Source organism: Setaria viridis, unplaced genomic scaffold (assembly GCF_005286985.2).
Source record: "Setaria viridis unplaced genomic scaffold, Setaria_viridis_v4.0 scaffold_158, whole genome shotgun sequence".
NCBI classification, from domain to species: domain Eukaryota; kingdom Viridiplantae; phylum Streptophyta; class Magnoliopsida; order Poales; family Poaceae; genus Setaria; species Setaria viridis.
In genome coordinates this window covers 17,501-44,426 of record NW_027255874.1, presented here as the reverse complement: position 1 = coordinate 44,426, position 26,926 = coordinate 17,501, and the positions used below count along the sequence as shown (strand labels likewise).

The 26,926-nt window shown below is 43.5% G+C and overlaps 3 protein-coding genes and 3 non-coding genes across 6 annotated transcripts in view; all 6 read left to right on the top strand.

The window, feature by feature from the left end:
• Nucleotides 1-5,685: 5,685 nt before the first annotated feature.
• TRNAS-GGA (transfer RNA serine (anticodon GGA)) lies at nt 5,686-5,772 on the top strand. The gene has a single exon. It is a non-coding gene; the product is annotated as a tRNA-Ser (tRNA).
• Nucleotides 5,773-6,472: 700 nt separating this feature from the next.
• On the top strand, nt 6,473-10,883 carry LOC117848598 (NADH dehydrogenase [ubiquinone] iron-sulfur protein 3). The gene has a single exon (XM_034730063.2). The coding sequence runs from the start codon at nt 8,845-8,847 to the stop codon at nt 9,415-9,417; it is 573 nt and encodes a 190-aa protein (XP_034585954.1). The 5' UTR covers nt 6,473-8,844; the 3' UTR covers nt 9,418-10,883.
• Nucleotides 6,475-6,547, top strand: TRNAF-GAA (transfer RNA phenylalanine (anticodon GAA)). Its single transcript has one exon. It is a non-coding gene; the product is annotated as a tRNA-Phe (tRNA).
• On the top strand, nt 10,161-10,243 carry TRNAY-GUA (transfer RNA tyrosine (anticodon GUA)). The gene has a single exon. It is a non-coding gene; the product is annotated as a tRNA-Tyr (tRNA).
• Nucleotides 10,884-11,076: 193 nt separating the features above from the next.
• On the top strand, nt 11,077-14,905 carry LOC117848589 (NADH-ubiquinone oxidoreductase chain 2). The gene has a single exon (XM_072291314.1). It carries the CDS (start codon nt 12,932-12,934, stop codon nt 13,523-13,525), a length of 594 nt encoding a protein of 197 aa, XP_072147415.1. The 5' UTR covers nt 11,077-12,931; the 3' UTR covers nt 13,526-14,905.
• Nucleotides 14,906-25,946: 11,041 nt separating this feature from the next.
• The window catches only part of LOC117848565 (ATP synthase subunit a), a 1,625-nt gene continuing 645 nt past the window's right edge, over nt 25,947-26,926 (top strand). Inside the window, exon 1 of the mRNA XM_034730023.2 lies at nt 25,947-26,926. This exon is cut by the window's right edge and continues 645 nt beyond it. Coding sequence (XP_034585914.1) covers nt 26,218-26,926 — 709 coding nt within the window. The 5' untranslated portion in view covers nt 25,947-26,217.

The following is a 26,926-nucleotide window of genomic DNA, read 5'->3' as shown; positions in this document are numbered from 1 at the left end:
AGAGTCTGTCTATTAGCCAATTTCTTCAGCCTTAGCTCAGTCTATTAGCTCTTGTTGCCCTTAGCTGCACTGGTGGGTGAAATTACAGTTTTGTTATGATAAATCACTCGTGGGATTGAAATCATTCGTTCGGGTCACCTCTTTTTTAAACACTTGACCAAGCCTATTTCTATCTAATCCGTTGGCTTCTTGACTTACCTTCCTTATTGCGCCTGCCCCTAATTGGAGCTCTTCTTATCTATTTCTATACCGAGAATAGCTTTATTGACGGGCTGAACGAACCCCTCACTTGGCTAACTCAACAATCATATGTCTGAGAGTCTGGTCTAACTAAGCGGATTGGAGGCGGGCATTTTCATTTCAACGTAGCAGTAGGGAAAGTGATTTCGGGGGGTTAGTACACATGGGCAGTTGGGACAGTTACAGGTAGTTAAGTTCGGTCTTATTCTTATGGGCAAGTGGTCCTAGAATCTCTCTTTCCTTCTCTAAAGTATAGCTTTACGAAACTAGAATATGAGTAAATATAGAAATAGAATAATAAGAATATCATATAGCCGTGTATTAGTAAGGATAGGTTTTGGTGAGTAGTAGTTCTTGGCATTAGTAAGCTAGCTTCACTAGACTATCTATGACAGGAAAATCGGTAACCTAACCTAGTGGAGTAGAAAATGAAGTAGGTCCTGGTATGATCAAGCTCTGTCGTGAGCCGGTGCTTGAACCGTGGTTGAGGCTGCCGATGCCTCTCACATTAGCGAAAAGACCTCCCGGCCGCTAAAAATAAGGCTAGCGAGCCCGCCTTCCCTAATGAGAAAGAAAACTAGAACTATTATAGCCTTGAGTATAAGCTGGGAACTCTTTCAGACTAAAGAAATAAAGGAAGTAAAGCTATATTTCGATCCAAGCCCTAGGTTTGGCTCACGCCCGGAAACCGATAGTACAAGGGTCGGTGGAGGGGACCCTGAGACCTATGGGATGAGATTCTAAGGAGGACTGAGAAGGCAAGACGGATATCAAAGGATTCTCTTCGGTCAGGGCTTATATAGGCTCTTCAAGACGAATGGTATCGATGCACTGCTCTCAGGCGAGATTGAACACGAAAAAAAGGTGCATCAAGGCGTGAATAAGGAAGAACTCACCTTTCTCGGTTTTCAAATTGAGGACCAACTGTGCTCCGAAAGTGAGAGAAGAGATCTGACTCACCGACATCCACATCAAGAGAAACAGACGAAGCTGCTCAAGCAGAGCTAGAAACGGAAGCCGAAGCAGCATCCAGAGATTTGCATATTATATATGTGACCACATCAGGGATTAGCCCAGCCGGTAAGAATGGAAGAGGATTTTTCGTATCACATTCGTACTGACTTAACAGGATCCGTCTCCCAGAGTAATATTATGACAGTCTCTCTTGCCCCCTTCCTACTTACTTGAAACAGGAATTTATTGGTGCTCAACTGCTTATTCTGCTTTTTCATGGTACCGGTATAGATAGATAGAAAGCGCATTCAATAGTTGTATTAGATAGTTTAGATATAGTGACCCACTAGTTCGAGATGCACTGACCTTGGCCATTGCCTGCTAACTACGGTCATTATATGTAAATTCGGATCGCACACCGGAAGCAAAGCAAAGATCAGGGGATTGCCAACTTGAATGAATGTAATCCGGTTACGGTTACGGTGTAGGGGAGATTTGTCCAATAGGGACATAACTAGTTGCTAAGCCCAGTCAGTCCAGTATGTATGGTATGTCCAGTAAGGCTAGTGAAGTAAAGAAAGTAAGGAAAGGCAAGTCAAACCTGACTCTAGAATATGGCTCAAGAGATTGAATATAGGGAGGAATGAATCGGGCATCAAGTAAACTAAGGCATCAAGGAAAGTAAGACTTGAGGATGGAAGGGAGGAAGGAGCCAATAAGCCACCGTCAGTGTACCAGTCATTGGGACAGGTGCCGTGTGTTCGGTCTACCTGCCTTTAGTACGACCCGGATGAAAAGATGCTGACGAGTATTAAAGGTTAGGCCAAATGATTCTAAGCTTGAGGACCCATTCTATACGGGCCTAAATGCTGGAGTTTCAGAATGAAGTCTACTTCTTACTGACTTTCTTAGAAGGCTTCCTATATGCTTAACACATTGACGTCTAAGGCTAAGCTTTCTTTCTAATGGTAAGCCGGGGATCTAATAGTCCACTTCACCCTAGCTCTCTTTACGTCGATATAGGTTGCTTTTTTGATGACTAGTCCCATATAGACGGTAGGCCTTATTTTCTACCTCCTCTACCTAGTCTCACTTTTACTAAGGAGGAGTGAAGTTCCTCTAGCGTATCTAGCGCTCGTCCCTCTAGCGATGGCATTTCTCTATCGTAGTCATAACCAATTCGTGGGGAGTACCGCGCCTAGTATATTGGAACCGGGGCCTCTGTCTACCGGGTAACGGTCGAAACAGCCGAGTAGCGACAGGAAGCTTTCTATGTATTCAAAAGGTTCTCTTCTCTTAGTGGCGTGTCACTCAATCTTGGTTGTCTTTTTTGGAGTGTACTGGTCGATCGTCTTCGAAGCTTGCTTGGTCAGCTTCTCTTAACCGCTTATTTCACCTTCTTTGCTAGGATATTCCTCTTCTTGCCTAGGATACTTCTCCTGCTTGTAGAATTTGTCTTTCTTGAAAGTTTATGCCTTGCATGAGCACTGTAGCCCGCCTCCCTCATGGGTACTCGTTATGTGGGTCTTCTAGCTCTTAAGTGCCCATCTCTCAGACAGAGGAATTTAGAACGTTTTTATGGGAAAGGAAGTACACGTACTCCAAGAAGTTCTTCGTTTCGGAGCCTTGATGATCAGAAAGTTTAAGATTACTTGCATTTTGACATGAGTGTGTGAAAATTTGTCCATCTAATGCATATTCCTATCTTTTGTCGTCAATTGATGGAATGACATTTGATTTGTTTTTTCTGATTCCATTTGATTTCAGTTTATCGATTTTCTTCAACAGAATCAATTCCATTGAATTGATGTTTAGAGATTTGACAAATGAAAGATAAGTTCAATCTATCTTTTTACTTCAAAGCAAGGCTATCCATTTAGCTTGTGATGATTGTTAGAATACTGGAAATCTTAACCGGTAGGAAAGTGCCTTAGCCAATTATGTTTTTTTTCTTGTTCTGTTCTTGGCAAGATTAATATGAATTCAACTCAACCCATTTCCCAAACAAGAGCTTTAACCGATTTACCTATTTACTACCTTTTCTTGGAATTGAAGGTCAGATACTAAAATCGAGGGGCGGTTCTAGTTCGTGCTAGCTAACGTATAATTGGTTTTCCACTTTGAGATAGAAACATATGCAAGCCTATCCGAACTTGCGATATAGAGCACAAGAAACATGACCCATTTCAGGCGCTATACGGCTACTTTTCCTAGATTTTAATGGATCGGACGAAGCCCTTTTCGTGCGATAGATCACAGATTTCTGGCCTTTCTGATCGGTTCTATGGACCAGGACCGGATTGTCCCTTCTCGATTTATCATAGAATGGCTCCTGAACCCTTTGACGCAATAGGAGTTGTTCCCAGTACTACTTGGTTGTTCTGAAGCATCCTTTCTTTCGAAAGACATGCGAATGAACTACGCATTCGACCCTTATCAACTAGGTCATCACTTGTACCAGGTCTTAGAAAGGCAGCTGCGGCACGTCTTCTCTATGACGTTAGGGCAAGGCTACCTCGCCTGCAATGGTTAGTGCGGTAAGGATAATCGGATGTGAACTAGCTTGCTCTGCTTGCGGAGAAAAACCAACCAAGAGGCGATGGAACCCTCAGAAAACTTCTAATATTGCCCCGGGCAGTACTGGCCATAGACTTGAGCGCAAAGGACAAGAAGGCAGGAGCTGGTAGACAATTCAGCACAAATGCTAGGTGCACGAATGCTATCGAGTACTGTGGGAAGGTACTCACGCTAAACCGACAGTGACGCTGGCTCCATACCGGATAATGATTGATATAGCAAGGCAATTTTCATTGGTACCAGAGTAATATTTCACAGTGGTTAGTGAAGCTTTCGGAGGCCTTATTTGCATAGTGGTTGCTAAAGATACAACCAAGAATGTTACGCACGTGGGTATACTGAATAACTGCGTCCTAAAAAAAGGGGGAAAACTCCAAATAAAAAGAATTTATCCAGAATACAACTGTTCCATCCTATTTTTTAAGGGAATAGGCAGTCTTTGTTCTTTCTTTATCTGGAACTACTAATAAATTATGCTTGCATGCTTGTTTCATGACATTTCCTGACAAGTACCAATTTGACCACCTTGGGCAGGGCCTATTCCCAGGTGCCAGTTCTCGAAATGCGTATCGTGATCCTAGTATCGGGCTAGGATTAGCTCCGGTCTCAAACAAGCTTGACCGAAGAGTCGTCCTTAAGGAAGGCAGGACTAGATACTGATTCATTCCTCTCTATCAATCTAGTTGAAAACTTTACTTCTTGCCTATTAGGACAGAAATAGCTGAATCAGTGAAATCAGTATTTCTAAGCCCTAGTTCAATCTAGAGGCCGTCACGAAGGGATCCCTCGGGTCAACAAGCAAGGGATGAGCGCTTTGTTGCTAAAGCGCATACGTTTTCTTGCTGGGTAATTATTAATAAAGTTTTTGTGTTGTTGATTCCTATTCCTAGGTGTTGTGCTTTTTCCCCTATGCCGCCTATTGGTACTAGTGGAGTAGGATTGGCCTGTAATACAGAACCTATAGGTGGTGTAACCTTTCGCTCAATACTCAAATCTACAATTGAAGCATCTGAGGCTGCATCAATCGAGGATACACGACATAAGGAATTGTTAGATCTCCAAACCTCACCTTCACCAAGCGTGGGTTTCTTTTACTAATTTGGTTTGGTTCTCTCTATGCGAACCGCCCCTCTTTCTCGTAAGACTGAGGTGTAGGGCTAAAAAAAACAAGATAAAAGAGTCAAATCGCACCATCTCTAAATGCCCTTTTTTCTCCAGAGGTTGTCGGAATTATTCGAAAAAAATATTGGCTACGAAGAGGTCTTATCAAGAAAATTTCCATTTATACGGGATCTAGGCATAATTAGCAACCCATTCTATATAGAATGATTGATTTTCATTACTTCACAAAATAACATAAAAACAAACAAATTCGATTCTTATAAATTCTTATAAATAGATCCATATGTTCTAAATGGATAAGAGAGATATGGGCTTTCCGCCCAGCTCAAATTGTCTCCTTTTCCTTCTGTTTGGACAAAGAGAGATATGAAATATTTGAATCAGATTGGATTTCGTAGTATACCAATGAGCCAAACTATTACTATTTCATCTAACTTGAATAACCAAGGACTGAATTTTACTATGGATTCTGATAACTCGAGAAGTTTTGATTTGGTTATGATCCAAAGAGAAAAAAGAAAGGTTTAACAAGCCATGAGAAAATAGAGTAAAGTAACCATACGTTCTGTTTGCAGAACGTGTATACGCCACGCCATACAATCGAAATAGAAACATGGGACGATTCCAGAATTTTGAATAGATCCGTGGGGATGAGAGAAGTTGTTGTTGAGAAATATTAAATTGGAAAGGAAGTCAAACTCCCTATGGAACCCGTGATCGGTTGTACCTGTACTTGCAGGGATACGAAAACTCGCTATTCACTCAGTTTCTGGTCAATAATAAGATTATGTAGGAGAGATGGCCGAGTGGTTCAAGGCGTAGCATTGGAACTGCTATGTAGGCTTTTGTTTACCGAGGGTTCGAATCCCTCTCTTTCCGTTTCTGTTAATTCACCAACGTTACCGACCACAATGTATCAAATCAAATAGATTTCCGCAATAATACCTTTATTTGATAGAAATTCATTATTCCAAATTAATTACTTTGGTACGTAAAATACAAATGAGCAAAAAAGAAAAAAATCCTACTGTAGATAGATCCATTTGTGATACATGAATGAGAAAATACGGATTAAGGCCCTTCCGCGAAAAGGGGATAAAATTCTATGAACCTTTCTTATTTTCGTTAGGTTCAAGTCTGACGAGAATAAAGAGAGAATCCCATTCTACATGTCAATACCGACAACAATGAAATTTATAGTATTCACTAAGGTTGATCCGTCGACTTTATAAATTGTGAGGGTTCAAGTCAAGTCCCTCTATCCCCAATAAAAAGCCCATTTTACTTCCTAACTATTGTACCAACCTCTATTTTTCATTAATGGTTCAAACAAGATTCACTATCTTTCTTATTCTACTCTTTCACAAACGGATCCGAACTTACTTCTTTGGATCTTATCCCATTCATACAAATGAACATATTATAGTATAGGCAAGTAATCCCTATTATTAAGTAAGTCATTCACAATCCATATCATTATCCTGACATTTACTAAGTCCAATTTTAGAATACTTTTTTCTTTTTTAGTCCCTTTAATTGACATAGATACAAGTACTCTACTAGGATGATGCACAATAAATGGTCAGGATAGCTCAGTTGGTAGAGCAGAGGACTGAAAATCCTCGTGTCACCAGTTCAAATCTGGTTCCTGGCACAGAAAAAAGGATCTACCGAATAGGTATTGATGCAAATTACTCGAGATGGATTGGGATACATATTCTATAATAATATAGAAGGAGTATGATTTTTTCATCTAAGTAGATAAATCTCTAAATAGAGACACTTCTTTTTCTTTAGGGTCAAAATCTCGGGTTCTTTTCTTTATGGTACAGAAGGAGGTGAGATTAGGTTCCCTTTTCTTCATTTTTTCATTTCTTATTCTGCTATTCCGAATATTTTTATATTCTTGCTTATCTTACTTTCCTAGTTGTTCTAAGTAATGCGCGCGGTACAAAGTTGTTCTAAGTAATGCGCGCGGTACAAAGTTCGTGGTAGGGAACTTCTTTGAGTCATCGTATTTTTCTGTTTATACGAAGGAAATGAATATGTGATTTTCCAAATTGGAGAATCGAAATGAAGCCCTTTTTTGCTCAGTCTATCTGGACCCTTTTGTATAATAGGAATTCATTCTAATATAATAGGTATTCCGTTTCGTCTAGGAACAGAACGTAAAAATATTCCTTGACTTGAATAAAATCTGGAGTTGTGTTGTATAAGTGAGCATGAATTTATTATCATTCAATGAGCATCTTGTATTTCATAGAAATTGGGGGTTATATAGTCCTTACGTAAGGGCCAGCCTATCCAACTTTCAGGCATTGGGATACGTTTAAGGCGTGGATGATTATCATAAGAGATTCCCACCATATCATAAGATTCGCGTTCTTGAAAATCGGCACTTCTCCAAATCCAGAAGACAGACGGGATTCTAGGATTATCCTTTTGGGCAAAGACTTTTATGCTGCATACTTCTTCTTTTCTATCGGTACCATACTGTATTCTCGTAAGATGATACACGCTAGCTAAAGATCCACCAGGTGCTACGTCATAAGCACATTGGGAACGTAAATAATTGTAACCATATACATATAAAATGACAGCAATGGAATCCCAATCCCCTGCTTTTATTTGTAAAGTCTCTATTCCTCGGTGATCGAAGCCCAAAGATCTATGAACCACCTCATGTTTGACTAGCCAATTAGATAACCAACCCTGCTGCATTGTCTTGATCTCTCCCCCTTTGTATAAATATTTCACATTTCGAATGCAAGTTTGAAAGATTGCCCTGCTCTTTCTTTTTCTGCACAAAAGAGCCCTTCCTAATTCACTAATTTGTAGGAAGATACTGGACTTTTGGATTTGAAAAAAGTTTCAGAAGATATGTCTAAAGTAGACGGTGATTGATAGAGCAATTCTTGCTCGTAAGTTCCAGTATGAGTACTGCGCCGAACATAAAGCTTGTGACTGGTAGTAAAACATCGATTTCTCTTTTGAGATAGAGTTCGATCCTCAACTATTTCTCGCGATATCTTCTTACGAAGTTTTGTTAGGGCATCTATAACCGCCTCCGGTTTAGGTGGACAGCCCGGCAAGTAGACATCCACAGGAATTAACTTATCGACTCCCCGAACAGTACTATAGGAATCCGTACTGAACATTCCCCCAGTAATACTACAAGCTCCCATAGCAATGACGTATTTTGATTCAGGCATTTGCTCATATAATCTCACTAAAGAAGGAGCCATTTTCATTGTTACCGTACCGGCTGTTAAAATTAGGTCCGCTTGCCTAGGACTTGATCTTCTTGGTACCAATCCATAATGATCAAAGTCGAATCGCGAGCCTGAAGCAAATTCAATGAAACAACAACAGGTACCATATAGAATAGAATAGAATAGAATAGAATAGAAGGGGCCATAAACTGGAGAGTCTTGACCAATTCGAAAGATCATTTGGTGTAGTTGAAATAACGGAATTGGAATCGGTCAAGTATAGGAAATTAATATAAGAATGAATAACTTTCTTAATGGTTTATTTTTATTCTTTTATTTATCTTAATATTCATTCCATTCAGGCCATTCCAATGCTCGCAAGCAAGCACGAAAAAGCTTCTATTTCTAAACGGAAACGCCCAATACATCGAAACTCATTACCCATGGATAAAGCCAGTCGAGAAAAAAAAAGAAAACAAACATGGTTTAGCGGATTCGGAATTGTAACCAAGCATCCTGGGTTCTATACCCGATTCAACACTAGAGCATGCAGCCGATCCTGGATACAGAACTATAGAAAGTGTGCAGTGAGGGATCTTTATTGGTAGCCAGTCTTTCACTTCCGCCTCTCCACTCCCATGCCTTTCTTGGTCGGACCAACCCAACCGGCGATTTCCGACAAGTCTTTCTGCTTAGAGCAAGAAGCGGAACAAAAATCAAGCTTTCTTTATTTTCATTTATGGATAACCAATCCATTTTCCAATATAGTTGGGAGATTTTACCCAAGAAATGGGTACATAAAATGAAAAGATCGGAACATGGGAATAGATCTTATACCAATACTGACTACCCATTTCCATTGTTGTGCTTTCTAAAATGGCATACCTATACAAGGGTTCAAGTTTCGATCGATATTTGCGGAGTGGATCATCCCTCTCGAAAACGAAGATTTGAAGTTGTCCATAATTTACTGAGTACTCGGTATAACTCACGCATTCGTGTACAAACAAGTGCGGACGAAGTAACACGAATATCTCCGGTAGTCAGTCTATTTCCATCAGCCGGCCGGTGGGAGCGAGAAGTATGGGATATGTCTGGTGTTTCTTCCATCAATCATCCGGATTTACGCCGTATATCAACTGATTATGGTTTCGAGGGTCATCCATTACGAAAAGACTTTCCTCTGAGTGGATATGTGGAAGTACGCTATGATGATCCAGAGAAACGTGTGGTTTCTGAACCCATTGAGATGACCCAAGAATTTCGCTATTTCGATTTTGCTAGTCCTTGGGAACAGCGTAGCGACGGATAATTCCGAATCTACATAGGTCTAGTCCAGGGGACAAATCAATAGGAAATGCTATTTGCTTCTTAAGAAGAAGAACTTTTTTGAAATGAAAGAGCGGGCGTCGGATATCATTTCTTCAAATAAGGAAGAAGTGTTATCGAAGGATTTCCTTCCATTCTTCCTAGTATGGAAGAAGTCAAGAAAAAGTACTGCGTCTCGATCTATACGAAAGGGCACTGGTTTTTTCTTTCGGTTTCATTGATAGCAGAAGAGTACGCTAGCTAGCGGAGCCTGAAAACGCTTGCTTGCGCCCCACCCCTACGGAAACTATTGCCTATGCTTGCAGCTCGCTCAGTGTCAGTAGAAGGGAAGAAAAGATGGTCACTCCTTTTAGGTTTAGGAACATGGCGAGCCTTACTTACGACTGTTGCACTTCACTCGCTGCTCGTTCATTCACTTGCTCATGAACTCGCTGCTTCGCCAGAAGCGACTAGTCGCCTCCTTTCCTCCGCCGAAAGATGCTTAGCCAGAAGCGACGAAGGAGGGGAGCTGGGGAAGGCCGACGATGGCAATGAGGGGGAAGCTGTCGTAGAAGCTTTGCCCCTTGCTTTACAGAAATTGTTATGAACTTACTAAATGACCTTATTTATTCTCCCGGAACGCTAGCAAATCTAATAGTTCCATCTGCTCTTCTTAACTTAAGAACGAAGGCCGCCATCCTTCTTATTCAGGAACCCTTTGTTTGAGGAGGGCGTATCCCCGGGAAGGGGAGAGTGGCCGAGCGGTCAAAAGCGACAGACTGTAAATCTGTTGAAGGTTTTCTACGTAGGTTCGAATCCTGCCTCTCCCACTTGTTGTAGACTTAAGAGAAGAGAAAGTAGGCGGAAGCCTAGGAGGGCCAACCGAGCGAAGCTCTTTCTTTTTTTGGCCGTGCCGTGAAGTGCAATTTTCTCGTATGCGTTTTAGAGAGGTTGTCGAAAAAAGACGATCTATAGAGATTCCCCATCTATATCTAATCGAGAATAGAAGCGAGTCGCTTCCGGCGTCGGCTTGTAGTCTCTACAGTCGGCACACGCACGCCGCCCGCCATCATGCCTCCTTGGTTCGGGACGAAGCCAAGCGAGACATACGATAGACGAAGGAAGCGCCCACCCAGCTGGAGGGCTAAAACCTATAGTTTTGAAGTTGCAAACTCCAGCTTCGAAGCTGGAGTGCTTTAGCCCTTTAGTTTTGAAGCAAGAATCACCGTCTTGAGCGCGCAAGGCGCTCAAGAACAAGTAAGGGATGAGCGCTTTGTTGCGCCTGCGGATACGTTTTCTTGCTGGGGAAGGCTAGTTTGATCGAGGATTGGAGAGGAGAGGTGGAATAAAAAGCTCGGGATGGATTTTGGAGTCTTTGTGCGAGCCGTATGCGGTGAGAGTCGCACGTACGGTAAGGAGGGGGGTTCGCGTCTATACGTGTAGTGTGGTGGTTGGGCCTACCCACCCTATTTGTTCCATGATCTATGGGTCTACTGGAGCTACCCACTTCGATCAATTAGCCAAGATTTTGACCGGATACGAAATCACTGGTGCTCGATCTAGTGGTATTTTTATGGGGATTCTTTTTATCGCTGTAGGATCCCTATTCAAGATTACTGCAGTTCCTTTTCGGGCGGCTGTAGGACGGACGGCCCCCTATAGGTAGTAGGGTAGGATGGGTGGTACCGCTCAGATAGCGGCCAATCCTCCTAACTGCGCGCGGGCCGGGCTTAGAGCGCGTGAAACTCATCACTACCTCGTAAGGGCGTTGAGACCATAGCATGTTACACAAAAGCGCCGCTTTCTCTGGAGTGTTGTCACACAGCTGCCCGACTAGAAGAGCTACTCGCTCTGTAGTGTTGTCACACAAGATAAGCACGCCGCCCGCCTGCTGGCCGGGCGAATCGAAGTTATCTTCCGGTCAACTGTCCGCCCAGTCAAGTGCAAAAAACACAGTGGAATCACGCAACGCACGCAGCTGGTGTGCTTCCTGCCCACGAGGAAAGAAGAGCGACAAGGTTCAGATTTGACTGTTTGCAGCATGGGAGCTGATTACCCAAAAAATCCCTGGGAAAAAAGAAAAGATATCTCGGTAACGAAAACCATAGGAGGCTGTATTGGCGAGATCCAAGGGTTCACAGCAGTCCAAAAGAAAAACCGCCTGGAAGTCCGAGGACCTTTAGTACCGTACCGAACCGGCAGCCTTCGCGCCAAGCGACGACCGCCCTTGTCCCTTTCCTTTTTCCATTCAGCCTACTTCTTAGCTTTGTTCCGTCAGTCTAAGGCAAAGTCCGTGACGAAGATCTTTCTATCAATAGATAGGAATGAGTGTTCGTTATAGGGGATAGGATCCATCTGCTCTCTCTCTATTTTCTTTGATGCAATTTAGAGAGAAAGAGCAGTGCGAACTAAAAAAAAAGATAATCGGGAGATGATTAAAAAAAAGATACATAGACATCTAAAGTAAAGGGATGTATATATTATTCCTATATATATCATCTATCTATGAAAAAAGTAAACAGAGTTCGTTTTTGGGTTCCCCGAAGCCCCGAATGGATTGGATCGTTTCTGCTTCTGCCAACGAAATGAAGGCCTCGCCCCTTCCGAATGCTTCTCCGATCCTGAAGTTCTCGCGAAGAGAATAAGATGCAGCTCCCCCTCCCTCTGTCTTTTTCCGCTTTGCTAATCTTCCCCTCTAACGCGGGCCGGGCTTAGGCGGGCGCGGGAGGAAGAAAGAAAGTCGAAGAGCGTCTTCTCCTTTGTCCTTTTTTCAGTGCAACACAGGAAAGCACCCTCTTTTTGTAATCTCTGCAGCTTCCCAGAGGCTTTTTTTTGTATTGAACGCATGGCGTAGCTAGGACCCCCCCAATCATGTTTGAGCCTATGTTCACCCGGGGCTCAAAAAGGAGAATTCCGGAATGCCTGCCGACGTTCAGATAAGGTGCATATCCCTTACCACTAAAGGAAAGGCTCGACGAAGGGGGGGATATTTTCAGGGTAAGGAAAACGCTTTCGGAGATTGAGATGTCGATTTGTTTTTCATCGAAAAGGAAGAAGGCCGAGGGGATAGCAGCCTTCCTTCGGGCTTTGCCTGCCGACGTTCTAATAAAGAATTCCGGCTCGGCCCGGGAAAGCGCTGGCAACAACATAAAGAAAGGGGTCCATGTAGCTGCTGCGCCCGCCCACTGAGCAGCAGGTTCGGCATCTACTACAAAAGAAAAGAGAGAATCCACTTCAGATAACCACGTCTCTGCTAGGCAGCGTGTGGAATGGCCGAGAGCGGACCAAATGGATATATAATCCAAGCCGAGAGTGGAGTTACGTGAACAGCCGTCTGATGGAAAACAACTTTCACGTTCGGTTCAGAGAGCACTTTTTTCGTTGAGAATAAGTCCTTCCCTTTTGTGTGAATTCCCCAGCGGCGAATTAACAACTTGTGGGGCCCTATCTATTCAATCTCTCGAGCCCCAAGAAAACCCCCCTCTCCCTCGGACTCAATCTCTCTTTTGACTCTATATATGTGGGCACCTGATATCTATGAGGGTTCACCCACCCCGGTGACAGCATTCCTTTCTATTGCGCCTAAAATCTCTATTTCTGCAAATATGTCACGTGTTTCTATTGTTGCTTCCTATGGGGGTACATTACAACAAATCTTCTTTTTCTGCAGCATTGCTTCTATGATCTTAGGAGCACTGGCCGCCATGGCCCAAACGAAAGTAAAAAGACCTCTAGCTCATAGTTCGATTGGACATGTAGGTTATATTCGTACTGGTTTCTCATGTGGAACCATAGAAGGAATTCAATCACTACTAATTGGTATATTTATTTATGCATCAATGACGATAGATGCATTCGCCATAGTTCCAGCATTACGGCAAACCCGTGTCAAATATATAGCGGATTTGGGCGCTCTAGCCAAAACGAATCCTATTTTGGCTATGACCTTCTCCATTACAATGTTCTCATACGCAGGAATACCCCCGTTAGCCGGCTTTTGTAGCAAATTCTATTTGTTCTTCGCCGCTTTGGGTTGTGGGGCTTACTTCCTAGCCCCAGTGGGAGTAGTGACTAGCGTTATAGGTCGTTGGGCGGCCGGAAGGTTGCCATGAGTAAGGTTGGGAGACCGAAGGCTGTTTTCCGTGCACCGGACACGTAGCTTACCGAATCAGTTGCAACACAGATGGGAATGCATGCTACGAAAGACAGGGTCGAGTCTGATACATCAACCGTCGACTCCATATCCTTGTACGAGTCCACAATCACTACACGAGATGAACCTGGGTTTGGTGAATGGAAGTTGGCCTTAGGTGTAATAGGACTCCCAGTTACTGCGCGCGATCGTATACTGAGGTGCTCCCCGTCGGTTGTTGGAACGACGCGAGCCGGGCCGGGCCTCGATTCCTTTCATAAAGATGAAGGGACAGAGGTGACTAATTCCCCATCTCATTTGGGGCGGAAAACGAATCGACATCTCGATGTGATACAGCCCTTTCCATTTTCGTTGGGAAAGAACGGCGAAGTCCATCCGAACCCTCCAATGAAGAAATAAGAGGAGAGCAAAGCGCCAATGGCGCGCGAAGCGCATGCGGAAGGGGCACGGAGAAATAAAGAAGTGTGGAGGAGAAGCAGCCGAGCTCATTCCCTTCGCTTCCTGGGCCCAAAGCAGTGCTTTGTTTCCTGGCCAAATCAAGGATTTGGGGCTGATTGCAAAAGATATCTGAATAGAAAGATAGATCCATCCATCTATCCAGATATCTAAAAAAGAATCTATTTTGATTTCATGAAACCTTTGATTCAAAGAACTGCGCTTAGCCCCCCCGCTCATGAAACGGCTCTGCTGCAATGGATGGCAGAGGGTCCGTAGTACCCGAAGCACTGGAGTGATCCAGTAGCCGGGAAGGGGCCTAGAAGTGCCTACTACTACACCACACTACACTTGGCTCTACACATTTACAGAGCTTACCCCTGTCCAGTGTCTGGCAGAACGTTGGGGGCTTCAATCGTCGACTCGTTATCCCCATCTCAGCCCAGGCTAACGGAGCCTGACTTATTCAGGGGAGAGAGTGGAGCCTATCGAAGCACTCTTGAGAGTAAGATCCTTGGCTCCTCTTCATTCTCTACAGGGGTCTCTGCCCACATGGAAGCGGGGCAGAGATGGATAAGATCAAACACGGGAATAAGAAGCAATGCCTTTTTGATCATTTTTATAGAGGGGGATGGATAAAGTGGGCAAAACAGACTCACATTTTTCAATCGAAAAGATGGGTTCCTTTTTCGTCTCGACAAAGAAAGAATCATCTTGAAAACGCTCCTAACCCCTTCGTAGGGCCGTGTATAGTAAGTGATCCGAACCTGCCCGGAGCGAGCTTCCCTTAGAGGCAAGTGAAGTTGGTGAGCCGTATGATGGGCAACTATCTCCTGCGGTTCGGAGAGGACTCAGCTGTTAGTTAGTACCACCCTTGGTTTCGGGGTGGACCCTTTCACTCTATTTTATTATATACGCTTAGCGAAAAGAATGTTTTTTGATAGACCTAGGACATGGATTCTATATGAACCAATGGATCGTGACAAGTCGTTACTACTAGCAATGACTTCCTCTTTCATTACTTCATCCTTTCCATATCCCTCTCCCTTGTTCGATCTTACTCATCAAATGGCACTCAGTTCATATCTGTAAATTCGATCATTTACAAGGTTCAAAGAAAGGGTGGACTGCAGGTAAGCACTAATTCTCTGCATTTCCGTGATTCAAAAACAAGGGCGTACGTAGCCCATTGTAGATTCCAGCCGAGAAGATTAAGGAATTGTGACTGCAACCATGTTACTTGCTAAATTGTGCCTATATCTACTCCAAAACTGGAGGCATTCATCTATTCATTCAAATACTACATATAGTGAGGTTAGCCATGTTATACGCTGCTTACTAAAAGGGGGTTACACCTTCTCTCGCAGGCGTTGGTCAATACGGGATCCTACCAAGCCAGATAAATTATGGCCGATAGGCGCTTTGGATGCTGTCATAGTCGAGGCAATGGCCCGCTTGCTTTGTTTGGAAATGGACTCGATATACCATCTAAATTCCAGAGAGTATTGGGTAGCGAGGGGTGCTAGGTCTTTCTTCGCAAGCGTTTCCCGATGGCCTGAGATGGCTTGGATGGTGAAGTTTTCAATCGTTGAGTGCAGATCAGGGATAGATCACCACCTACTGGGTAATTTTCTTAGAGAGCATCTTGGTGAGGAAAACTCTGGGTTTGTGGATTTGGTTCAGAGATTTTTGGTGCGGGGAAAAAAATACAGATGCCAATCTATAGGTATACCGCAAGACACCTCTATCTCCCAAGTTCTAATCCAATGTTATCTTCACCAGCTTGACAAGATCTTAAAAGAGGTGTGGTACTTCTCCCAAGAGGGAGAACAGCCTTTGAAGGTGTACTATGCTAGGTATGCGGACACAATCTTGTTAGGCATTCCACGAATTCAAAATTTCTTTAATGCCGCTAGAGCTAAAGAGCATGCGCGAACCATACTCAAAAATTATTGCGATAAGTTAGACCTCGATGTCAGCTGGGAGGAGATTACCTCTGAGAAACTTCTCATTTTTCTTGGTGGGAAAAAAAAGTTTGACGTTCTAGGGTTGCTTGTCTCTTTTACAGATAGTGGGGGCATCAAAGTTAGGATTCCTTTAAAGATGTGGGGGAAAAGTATTAGCACTGGTAGACTGGTCCAGGAGTTTAGGGGTGGCCTTAACCGTCTCACAATGGCAAACTTCCTCAAGCTACTCAATGAACACGTTGAGGCCTACCTACGCACTTCTTTCCAATATCCTCTATCTCAAAATCAAGTCGTTACGCTTTTCCGCTTCTTTCATAGGCTGGTCATTTCAAGAAGCCGCAACTTTGTTCGTCTGACTGGATGTTCGGAAAGTGGGGTACCTGGACTAAACATTAGCCAAGTCCAGGAAAATTAGATTCACTCACTCATAGACAAATTCCAGAGAATCGAGAAAGAGCGAATTCAGGAGGGCTCTCGAGAAGGAAAGACAGAGTAAACGTCTAGGCCCGCCGGCCAAATCAATAGGAAATGCTTGTCAAGTTCTGTTATTTAAAGAATAGGAAGGAAAAGCATGAGGGTGTTAAAAGACACCGGGCCGAAGCAAAAGAAGCAATCGACCTACAAGATTATCTTTCGACTATTAAAAAATTGACTCCGGAACAATTAAACACAGAGATAAAAAACCTTGAGATAAAAATCTTTAAAGAAAAGAACACTTGTGGTTTTTTTGCAATAAGAAGTTTGGCGTTCAAATGCCACTTTTAGAACAAACAACTAACCTCGTTACGAAAGAAGGTGAAGAGGCCTGTGTCCACTACTTAGTTGAGACAATTCTACAAAGCCAAAATAAGGCTTTCACTATTGAGAACCTATGGGTTCTAAAAAAAGATTTAGAAAAAAAGGATAAACGCGAGGCCATCCTAAACCGGGCGTTCCCCGAAGATTGAAAGAAAAATTAGCACGAGGGAGTCCGTCCCGGATGTAGCCACTAACGTGGTGAACCGGGTGACCAAAAGTGGCGACAAGATGGAAATCTTTGCTTCAAGCGCTGGTTCGATTCTGGCTCGCTACTAAAAAGGATTGGATTGGTACGATAGGATTGACCCGAGCGGAAGAGCGAGGGGACGGGTTGCCGAGCGTTAGCGATGGGCAACGGAGAATGAAGAGACTGGCCGAGCGTTAGCGATGGGCCACTGTTTCCGACCGATAGGGCAAACAAGCATGGGACGGATGGAGTAGGCACGGAGAAAGCAAGGGTTAGGATTGAGTAGGATTGAGAAAGCAAGCACAAGCCGACCCGAGGGGCAAAGCAACTCACGGACTGGCGAACATCTCTATTCCGGACTGGTGCAAATGAATACCTCTTTCTCACGGGTTGAGCCTCTTTCGGCTGGAAGAAAACTCTCGGAGCGAAGCGTCCAGGTGGCGAAAAAAAAAATGTCTGAGCTCGGGAATGAAGATAGAGCGAGTCTGTCGACCGGAGCGGAAGCGAGTCCAGTTAGTACGGACTTGGGGAAGAGTGGTGGAGCAACTATTGGTTGGGCCGGAGAGAATTGAGTTGAAGACCCGGGACAAAGCAATTTAGTACTATAAAAATAAGAAAAGAAACAAGGCGCGGAGCGTTGAGGCCGCAGGTCGCTAGAAAGGCGGTAAAAAACTGATAAAGATGTGGTGCCCAGTCCACAACGGGATTTGCGCGATGCCATCTCTATGGTCTTGTGTTCTTTCCTCACATTGGGAGTGCCACCCTGATCCCAAAAGAAATTTGTTTGTGCTTAAGCCGTTTCACAGCTCATAAGAAAGAAGAAAAGTAAATCAGAAAAGGTTTTGAGTCTTTCCCTAGAAACACGAGAAGGTGCATTTTGACCAACAAGCCAGAAACGGATCTCGCCGTTGTCATCACACGAGCAAAGCAGCTCAGTTCTCTTGGGGTGGAAATCCAACGAGGTGACTTGATTGAGAGCTGTGACCCACGAAAGTTTGTATAAAGCCACCCCTCTACAATTGGAAATAAATAAAAATAAATGAATACATAACTAAATAATAAGCCTAGGTGGCAGGTTCCATAAATGCTATCTGGTAAGGTTTTTCTACAAAGGCCGCTAAGGTGGATTACTGGTAAAAGCACAGACCATTTGGTATTGCTGTTGGCCTTTTTTTTCGCTGCGCGCCTGGATTTGGCTATTCCTAAACCCAGAGCGTGGGAAACCCAAGCTACTCGACGCGCATACACGAATTAGGAAGGAGTTTTTTTGGTAAGCAGGATCATCATAAGTCTCTGGTGTGCTAGGCCCGGTATAAGGCTGCAAGATGAAAAGGAGAATGCATTCTTTCATTCTTTGAGTACGTAAAAAAGATGAGTGAGGCAAACTTCTTCCCGCGCTTTCTATCTCTATACACACGTGAAAAGGAAGCAGATGCACGGGGTACCAACAATAGAAAGTCGTATCCTTTCTATTTTGCTTCGCACCCTTTTTCTTTTCTTCTTTTCGTGCTTAAAATAATATCTTTCAGACGGCACACTCTTCGTTCTCGAGCGAATCAATTTCTCGGAACTTAGCCACCGGAATTCTTATCGACCAAAGAGAAGGAGGCCGAAGGTTGAAAGAGACCTATAATTTTTAGGGAAACAAATCTTCAATTTTTATCAGATATAATGAAATGAATCGCTTCGCGCCTAGAAGAGATCCTCGGTATCTAAGGGAGTGGATAAGTATACAATGTAAGTAGTTGATTTTTCCTACACTACACTAGGATATTCAGTCAAATAATAATCTAAAAGAGAGTGTAGATTGGTCGTAGCTACCAACGTGATCTCCGTACTTGGGAGTAAGCCTTCTTTCTGTCGTTCTGTCTTTCGTTTATTATTCCTGTCTGGTGTACTAGTCGGCCACTATGTATACGTGGACTGTTCACCGTTTATATATTCCATGGGTGTACAGGGGAAACAGTAAAAGGCAGGGAATCGGTCATCAATGGACTGCGGAAGAAAAGCCTTTATCGGTGTTAAATAATCTTCTGATAAAAGAAGTGGTATAGTTCCGGCTCATTCCTTCTCTACCAAATATCAGTTAGAAGACCCTGTGTTAAGTTCAATGTAAGTAAAAGTACCTTGGGCAAGTCTTTTACTACAAGAAGACTCAATGCATAAAGTTCAGGGCTCGAAAGTAAAGTTGGTTGAAGCCCTACCTTGCCCAGTTCCAATCGTGGTTGAGTGTGGTTAGGTGCCGCTTATGCTGAACAATCAACTAAAACTCGGGTCAAAATCTTCTAATCGGGAAAAGGAGTAGTGTTCCTTCCGGTCAATCTCATGTGAGACCAACCCTGTTAGATTGCCATAGGTCTTATTTCTTCCGGGTTGTGGGCTAGGGTAGTTCAAGCCTTTCAATCTTAAACAATTTTTGAAATTCTTTAGTCAATCTAAAAATAAAAGCGGCGAGTGCCCCATACAGAAATTTCTTTCTTGCCTGACACCCGCGACTAAAAGGATTGTGTATCGCATACTTTAAACGAGTACCGATACAGGTAGGATTTGCGCCGCCCTAGCTATTTCTCCCAAGTAAACAAGTCAATCACTTATATGAATCTCCTTGACCCGACTCGACATCTTAACAAAAGTGAAAGAAGACCCCGTACCCACTCTTCTTTCCCGGCTGGAAATTGCAGTCATGAAGGCTTATCTCCCGCTTCTTATTGAAAGCAAATAATAAGATCAAAACAGATTCTAGGGATTGCGTTCGTTGGCGGACTCAACCTGACATCTTACGACACGAACTGCTCCCAAAGAGGGAGGCCTAGGGCGAAAAGCCACTATTGAAGTAGTGGATGATTGTTTCGTCGGAGATGACTTATATAACTACCACTGACTTGATTCTCTTGGTGCGCTGCTGGAGTGGATGTCAAACCGGCACTAGTGGGGGACTCCTATGAATTGTTTGGTTTGTGATCTCTTTGTGAGCTTTGGATCAATGACCAGATTCCCGCTATTATAAGTTCGAAGAACTTGCAGCTGATCGATTGCAAGCTTGTCTAGCTTTTCCTCTTCCCCACCTAAACGAATGAAATGGATGCTCTGACTCCCGCTCTCGGGAAAAGGGGAGCTACTTAAACTGACAACTCTATGCTATCTTTTATATTAGGCCCGCTCTTAGCTACTTTTAGGTTGGGATCCAACGAGAGAAGATTGAGCTACGCCCTGTACTACGTTACTTCCGGATTCACTTATGGGTGTACTGCTAAACAGCCAAGGTCGGAGCTTTTTTTCAATAAGAGTTGAAAGCAAATTGGTAATATAAATGCTATTACTTAATTAACCATTTTTGGATGCAACACATGAAACAAAGAAGTAGTAGTTATCAATGAATGCTTTGACATGAGAATCCCATACCCTTTTGTTCCTTTGCATTGAAGGATCTTTGTTCGGCTAGTGAATTGAAAACTCGTCGCAGTACTTCTTCGCTTATCCAGTGGTGGGTCTCATCCTTGTCTTTCAAGCAAATATCCAGTATCTTTGTACCATAACCACTATCAATCACAGTCATAGAATGTTTCATTGAAGAATACCGAATCAGGTTATCATAAATCAGAGCCTGTTGACAATATACAGAGGTTCGAGTAGATTCATGAAGCTTACTGTGTAGAATGTTGGAATTTGCATTGCATTCAAAGCATTAGTTATAAAGCAGTTGTGTACAGTGTAGATAGGAATATTCCAAATCATACAACATTTTCTAACCCATGAAGCTAAAGAAGCATCCTGTTGATGAATGCAATTAGCGAAAGTGGCCCTCATACATAGATTTCAGTCGATCCCGACTTTCTGTAGGCAATTGAAGCGTTATTTGATGTCTCTTTTTCGTCTGACCCAAACAAACATTGATTGATTTCGATTTCATGTAGTCCTGCACTATAGTAATAGACCAACCTTCATAAACAACTGGTATATCCGGTATATCCATGTATCCAGCGAACCTTGTTGACTAGATTCATTAAGATGGAAACTTCTTGTTCCAGAACTGCTGGTATAAAACACCTGCAACCTGCTCTCACTACGTTTGATGATGAAATCTAGACTTTTTCGCACATCTGAAGATGCACTATGTTGTGTTTTCCCTCGGAAAGCAGTAGTTAGTTCAGTAGAGAATGCAATCCCGGGACTAGTTGATCGAGCAGTACTAGTGTAACGAATAGTTAGCTATGTTGCTTAGTGAGATGCTGCAGCCGGGACTGCTCCCGGACTTGAGTTGTGAAGTGATAGCTCTCTTGGCGAAGAATGAATAGTAGGGACAGCAGGTAAAGCAGTTGGGACAGCCAGTGAAGCTTTCGCCCTTGCTTGTCTTGTCCCAAAGCCAACTCTTTCTTTTAGGCATGCAGGAAAAGCTGTTCCAGGACTACCAACCCCAGCTACTGATTTCTTATAAGCATCCTCCGACCCAGTGAGTGATTTGTAAAGTGCTTTTTCCCCTGTCTCCTATGATACCCGGCTGGCTTGATTTGGTATGCGCTAGATGAAGCATCCATAGTAATAGGTATAGTATGAACCCTCTCAGCAGTGACCCCTCTCAGGCTCTAGGTAATGAAATGTGAAATGAATTGGAACGGTTTTAGAATGACTAGTAAATGATACTAATTCATCGCACCACTTTCTTTCTGTCATATACCATCTTGGAAGAATGTAGATTGCATTCATCGCAGGGTCATTTCCTGAAGGAGGCTTGTACCAGCTCTTCGTCATCATAAATAGCAAACCAATCCTTGTTTATTACTCAGCTTTTTCATTCTATAATTCTTAGTTAACCATTTCATTCTATTTCTTCTGTGCGTTACGTTCATTATGCTGTTTCCAAAACCTATCACTTATACCAGTGCAGATCTGATTTATGTGCATCCCTCGCAGTGACTACTATTCTTGTGTACAAACCTATGGTGGATAAACCTCTATGGTGCATGCATATCTGTTTCGCCTAACTTGTCTTAGTCATTCCCACATTGAATCGAAACTCTCAATGCCCATTGAGTCATCATATCTCGACTGAGCGGAACCAATCCAATAGGATAATCAATATGTTCTACTATTCCCTATATACCTCAGCTTGTTCGATTGAGCCGATACCGAGCCCTTATCTTTTCAGAAGATGTGCAACGAAGGATACCCAGATTAGGAATATGGCTAGCAGAAAGCAGCCTCGAAGATGCTCGAGTGTAATCACTTCTCTCACTACGGAAAGGAAGCAGGGCCGAGGCGAACAACACAAGCCGCTTAGCAAGCAGGAAAACAAGTAGGCGAAAGAAGAGAAGTAGTGTACCTTCCGCCAAAGAAAGCTACGGTTACGAATATCCGTCGGAAAGTAAGACTTAAGAAAGCAGGTACGGTTATTGAAACAAGGCAGGAAACAGAGCGGGTAGGCTTATAGGATCCAGGAAGGATTGGGGAGCTAGCCCAGCAGTGGATAGCACTACTTTCTTTCGAGCGGGAGTGAGTCGAAGAGCATCGGCTACTGGTTCTCGGCATAAACGAATGTGCCTCGGCCGGATACTCTGGTTAAAGACAGCTGGCTAGTAGGAACACTCGGATAGATAGGACCCTCTAGTCCGAGGAAGAGAGCTATATCGGTGGAGCTGGCGTATGAGTTGATATCTTCAAGAGTCAAATACAAAGGCAGGATCTGCTGATGAAAGTGGGCCGGAGCCAGAACTAGGATAGGGATCAGATTGGGAGCAGGTTAGATGCAACCGCCGGGAGGACAATCCGCAAAGGAGGCAGTAAAGGAGCAAACCGGTGTAGGCGTAGCGCAGTGGAACGAGGAAGGGACAGCTGCTTACCTGGTTAAAGAAAATAGTTGGGCGGCTAGTGCTAGTTTCAGTAAGCCTGTCTCTTCTAGAGGAAAGCAAAGCAGGCCCGGGATTAAGAAGAGCTCCTATTTTCATACTCTAAGCTTGGATAATCCGCATCAAGAAGATTCGAACCCCTGCTAGCACTGCGTAAGACAACCAGTCAATCCGGAGTTTAGTAGAACGCGCTTTTAGTCTTTCTTTCTTGCACAGAAATAGAAGTTTCTAGGTGAAAGCTCAGTTTATCCAATTACATATTAATACCGGAAGATTCTGATGGCATCACTTTCTCTCGCATAAGGTCCAGTTGATATCAAACAAAGGTGGATCCTGCAGATTTTCTCACCCGGTGGCGAAATGCAAGTCTTTACAGTGCCCGGGATTTGGTCCATAAGGGGTAAAGATCCGCATTACTAACCTACAATCCGCGGGTGGATAAGCAGATACACGGTCTTGCGCTTCGCAAACATTTGAAGAACTATCTTCTCGCGCCACCGACAACCTTTATTTTTGCTTTTATGATTTCTCCACATTCCCCCGACAAGATAAAACCTTATCTTCCTTAGTGATATCTTCGCTATTATTCTTCGGTTTCCTTTTCACGGCATGGACGGCTACCCCATTGGGGGTACTCAGCCCTTTAATGAATATCTGTAATGGCCAAGTGGCAAAGCTCAAGTATATGACTTCCTTGCCTAGTTGGTAGTTAGTTAGAATAAGTACTCGACAGCCAGGCCAACAGAATATACACCGAACCAAGCCGGCTCTGTCCATTACCCTTCGCGAGCCAAGCTTTTTCCGTTGCCTGATCTTATCAAGATACGTACCTTGAATATCATGACTGTTAGTTAGTATGAACAGGCCAGGCACTGCAAGCCAGAAAGCTCCCCACAATTTCTTGATTTGAAGCAGTTTGGAGGTAGTCTCCTTCTTCTAGTTACGATTCGCCCTCGTCTGTCACTATAGATGTTCTAGCTTGGCCAACCTTTCCTTTCTCATAGGAATGGAGAGAGCAGAGCAACCAAGATCAGCACCTCAACCAGCCCTTTACATATTCAAAAAAGCAGGAGCAACTTTCCACCTCGACTCCTTCCTTCCCCTCATTCTAAGCCCGGCCACCTTTTCTTGTTTCAGTAGTTCTCCCCGCGAGCTAGGCCATCTTCTCTCCCGTCGGTTCTTTCTTTACCGAAGCCGCCTTCTTGTCTTTACCCAGTGTCGAAAGAAGGAATGACTTCTGACGAAAGCAAGGGTGACTCTTCAACTTGACCCTATGCCGCTTGCTCGCTTATCCCGCAGAGCCCTTCTGCTGGGATACCGGGATGATCTGCTCCTTTCCTTACTAGTGGCTGAGCTAGACACCAACAATTCCTTTCTGAGCGGTAGAACAAAAGAGGATTTTGACTGATTAGCAGAAGATTCTCAGGCTGATTCCGCACCTTCTTCTCCTCGAAAGCTACAACTAGAAAATATATTCTTCTTTGCCGGTGCGAACCCTTCTTTTGAATAACAACCATTGGCAAGATCAGCAAAATCCGAATACTAATCCGAGGAAAGCCCATCCCTACTTCCCTTTGCTGTAGTTCCTCGAAATCCTCTACTAGTCATTGGTTTCAAAGCAAAGGTATCCGGTATAGGGGGTCGTGGGCAGGTTAGTGTTTCATTTCGATAGGTGATAGTGGTATACCCAAACCATATGGTATAGGCCTTGGAAAGGAAAGTAAATCAAGTCCATCTTACAGGATTTCTTCACTTGCTTGGGCTTAAGCGGTACCAGTACCCGGAGATTAGTTCAATTCTCTTTCTCCACATGACACCCTTGTGTTGTCAAACTAATGAATCCCTCTCCGCCCCTGCTCCGACAAAGCAATAAGAACTAGGGTATCCACCCACCCGCCAGTTCGAATAGCCGGTTTCCTCCCCTTCCGCTCAAGCTTAAGGTTCTGGGCTACGGCTTCCGGTTCCGTATTCCGATTCGTCTTCGGATAGCATTAAAAAATCCCTTTCATGCCTTGCCAATACAACTATTATTTTTCTTAGCCGAGGAGCCGAAGCAACAACCTTATCTACAGCCGTCTGCAACTATCAATTCGTAGTCATATATGTTTCGTACGAATATCCCTAGCGTATAAGGGCTAGCGATGGAAGGGACTAAACCCATCTGTTCAAGTAGTAGCCAAGTAGTACCGAACCTGTATGCCAATTAGTTCAGATGGTGTTCTACCGCCCACTTCTCCAATATTTGAAAAGCTTTGTAAGAGTTCCACCCAATACTTAACTTGATTTCTTTCTTAGTTGATCCTGATTCGACATTAGAAGTATATTGATTCTTCCCCAATATTGGATGCAAATCGCTATAAGCAATAGCAACGAACCTGATTTGGATTCTGTAGTAGATGAATCCAGGCTGTATATAGCTGGAGAGAAGGTGTCTAAAAATAAAAAATGAACCCATTTAGAGTAGAGAACGCAACTCCAACAGGCAGGCTCTAGGTAAGCTGAATAGGGATGGAGTTAGTACTCGACAAGAGCAGGCTGCGAAGATGCAAGCTACAAGGCAATACTATATGAGGATGAGGTAGGCTTTCCCTTCTGTTGGATCAGACACTGAATACCCGGCCAGATATATGAGAACATGGAAGCTTCAAAGGCCTATCCAAGCACACTAGCCACATTCCACTTTCGGTATAGATACAGAAAACCCTATCCTTCTTATTCTACCACTTTCCTTCCATTGGTTTTATCTAGTGGTACCATTCACATTATTCTTTATACGTTCAGCAAGCATTAGTCTTCCCTTTAGCAAGTAGAAAACGAGGATCTGTTCTGATCGCAGATTCAAGGTCTATTCCTACCGCTACAGTTTAGTTGTACCTTCCTTTGTCGCCTGACTCAAAGAAAGACATAGATACCCGAAGAAGAGATCCATGGAAGGAGGAAAGGTGCTGCAGCAAAGACAGATACTTATACTTGGACAGCTTTTTTTCGCAATGAAAGGCAGAATTGGAAAGTATTAGTTGGACAGTACTTGAGGTATCTTGCACAGTCTTGGACAGTAGACAAAGAAAAAACTACAATTTGGTAATAAAATCTACATGGTTAGAATTGCCATAACGACTATATTGAGGAGTTTCTGAAACGAGAATTCTCATAGATGATACGAAAAGCAATGTACTAAAAGCAGGAAAGTAGCAGTTCTGGGAAAGTGAGAAAGCAAAGCGTCAGGCCCAAAGAGCTCTACAGTAGTGCCTTGCGAGGTCGTAGACCCGGTAACCCATCGTTCGCCTAAGATCGAAAATGCTTAGTCAAATCACTCTTCATTCAGTTCAGTCCATTTGCTTAACACATGCATGTCCAAAGAGATGGCGATGACAGTCTCTCTCTTTAAAATCGAGATTGTGTGGGTGTTCAGTTACCGCTCATGTTCACGTTCTCAAAAGAAAAGAAAATCAGGCTTTCCTTGGGGAATCTCTCTAAGGACAGTTGTTGGCTGATTTTAGGAACAAAACAACGGGGTATCAAGAATAGATGGAAATATTTGGGTGCTATGCTTATGCTTAATAATCGTAGGAGATTTAGTTCAATACATATGATGGAAAGAAAAAATCTAGTATTAGTTTCTACTAATCAACCCATTCGTAGAATGTCGCTTCCCGCGAGAGCACTACCACCTCTACCTCTACCGGATGTTATTATAATTAGTGATGAATTACGTGAACATGCGCTTCCAGTAGTGTTCCGTATAACTACATATTTGGATGAAACTGGAAGATCTCTCGGGCCCACCTTCTCAGCTCTACGCTCTTTCCGTAATACATTACTCCGGGAACTACACGCCAGAGGCGAAACTTTTCGCAGCTTGCATGAAGATTTCCTATTGAATGGTATGGAAAATAGTATTTTGGGGCAGGCTGTACGAGAGCATTACGACGCAACAATAATTAACAACGGTCTTCCAGGAGTAGGCCCGGTAGCGGAGAGTCCTTTGGATCAATTTGGCATTCACCCTATTCTGGATCTTCATATGGGCAACTATTATTTCTCATTTACAAATCCTTCCTTGTCTATGTTGCTCACTCTCGGTTTGGTCTTACTTCTTCTTTATGTTGTGACAAAAAAGGGAGGGGGAA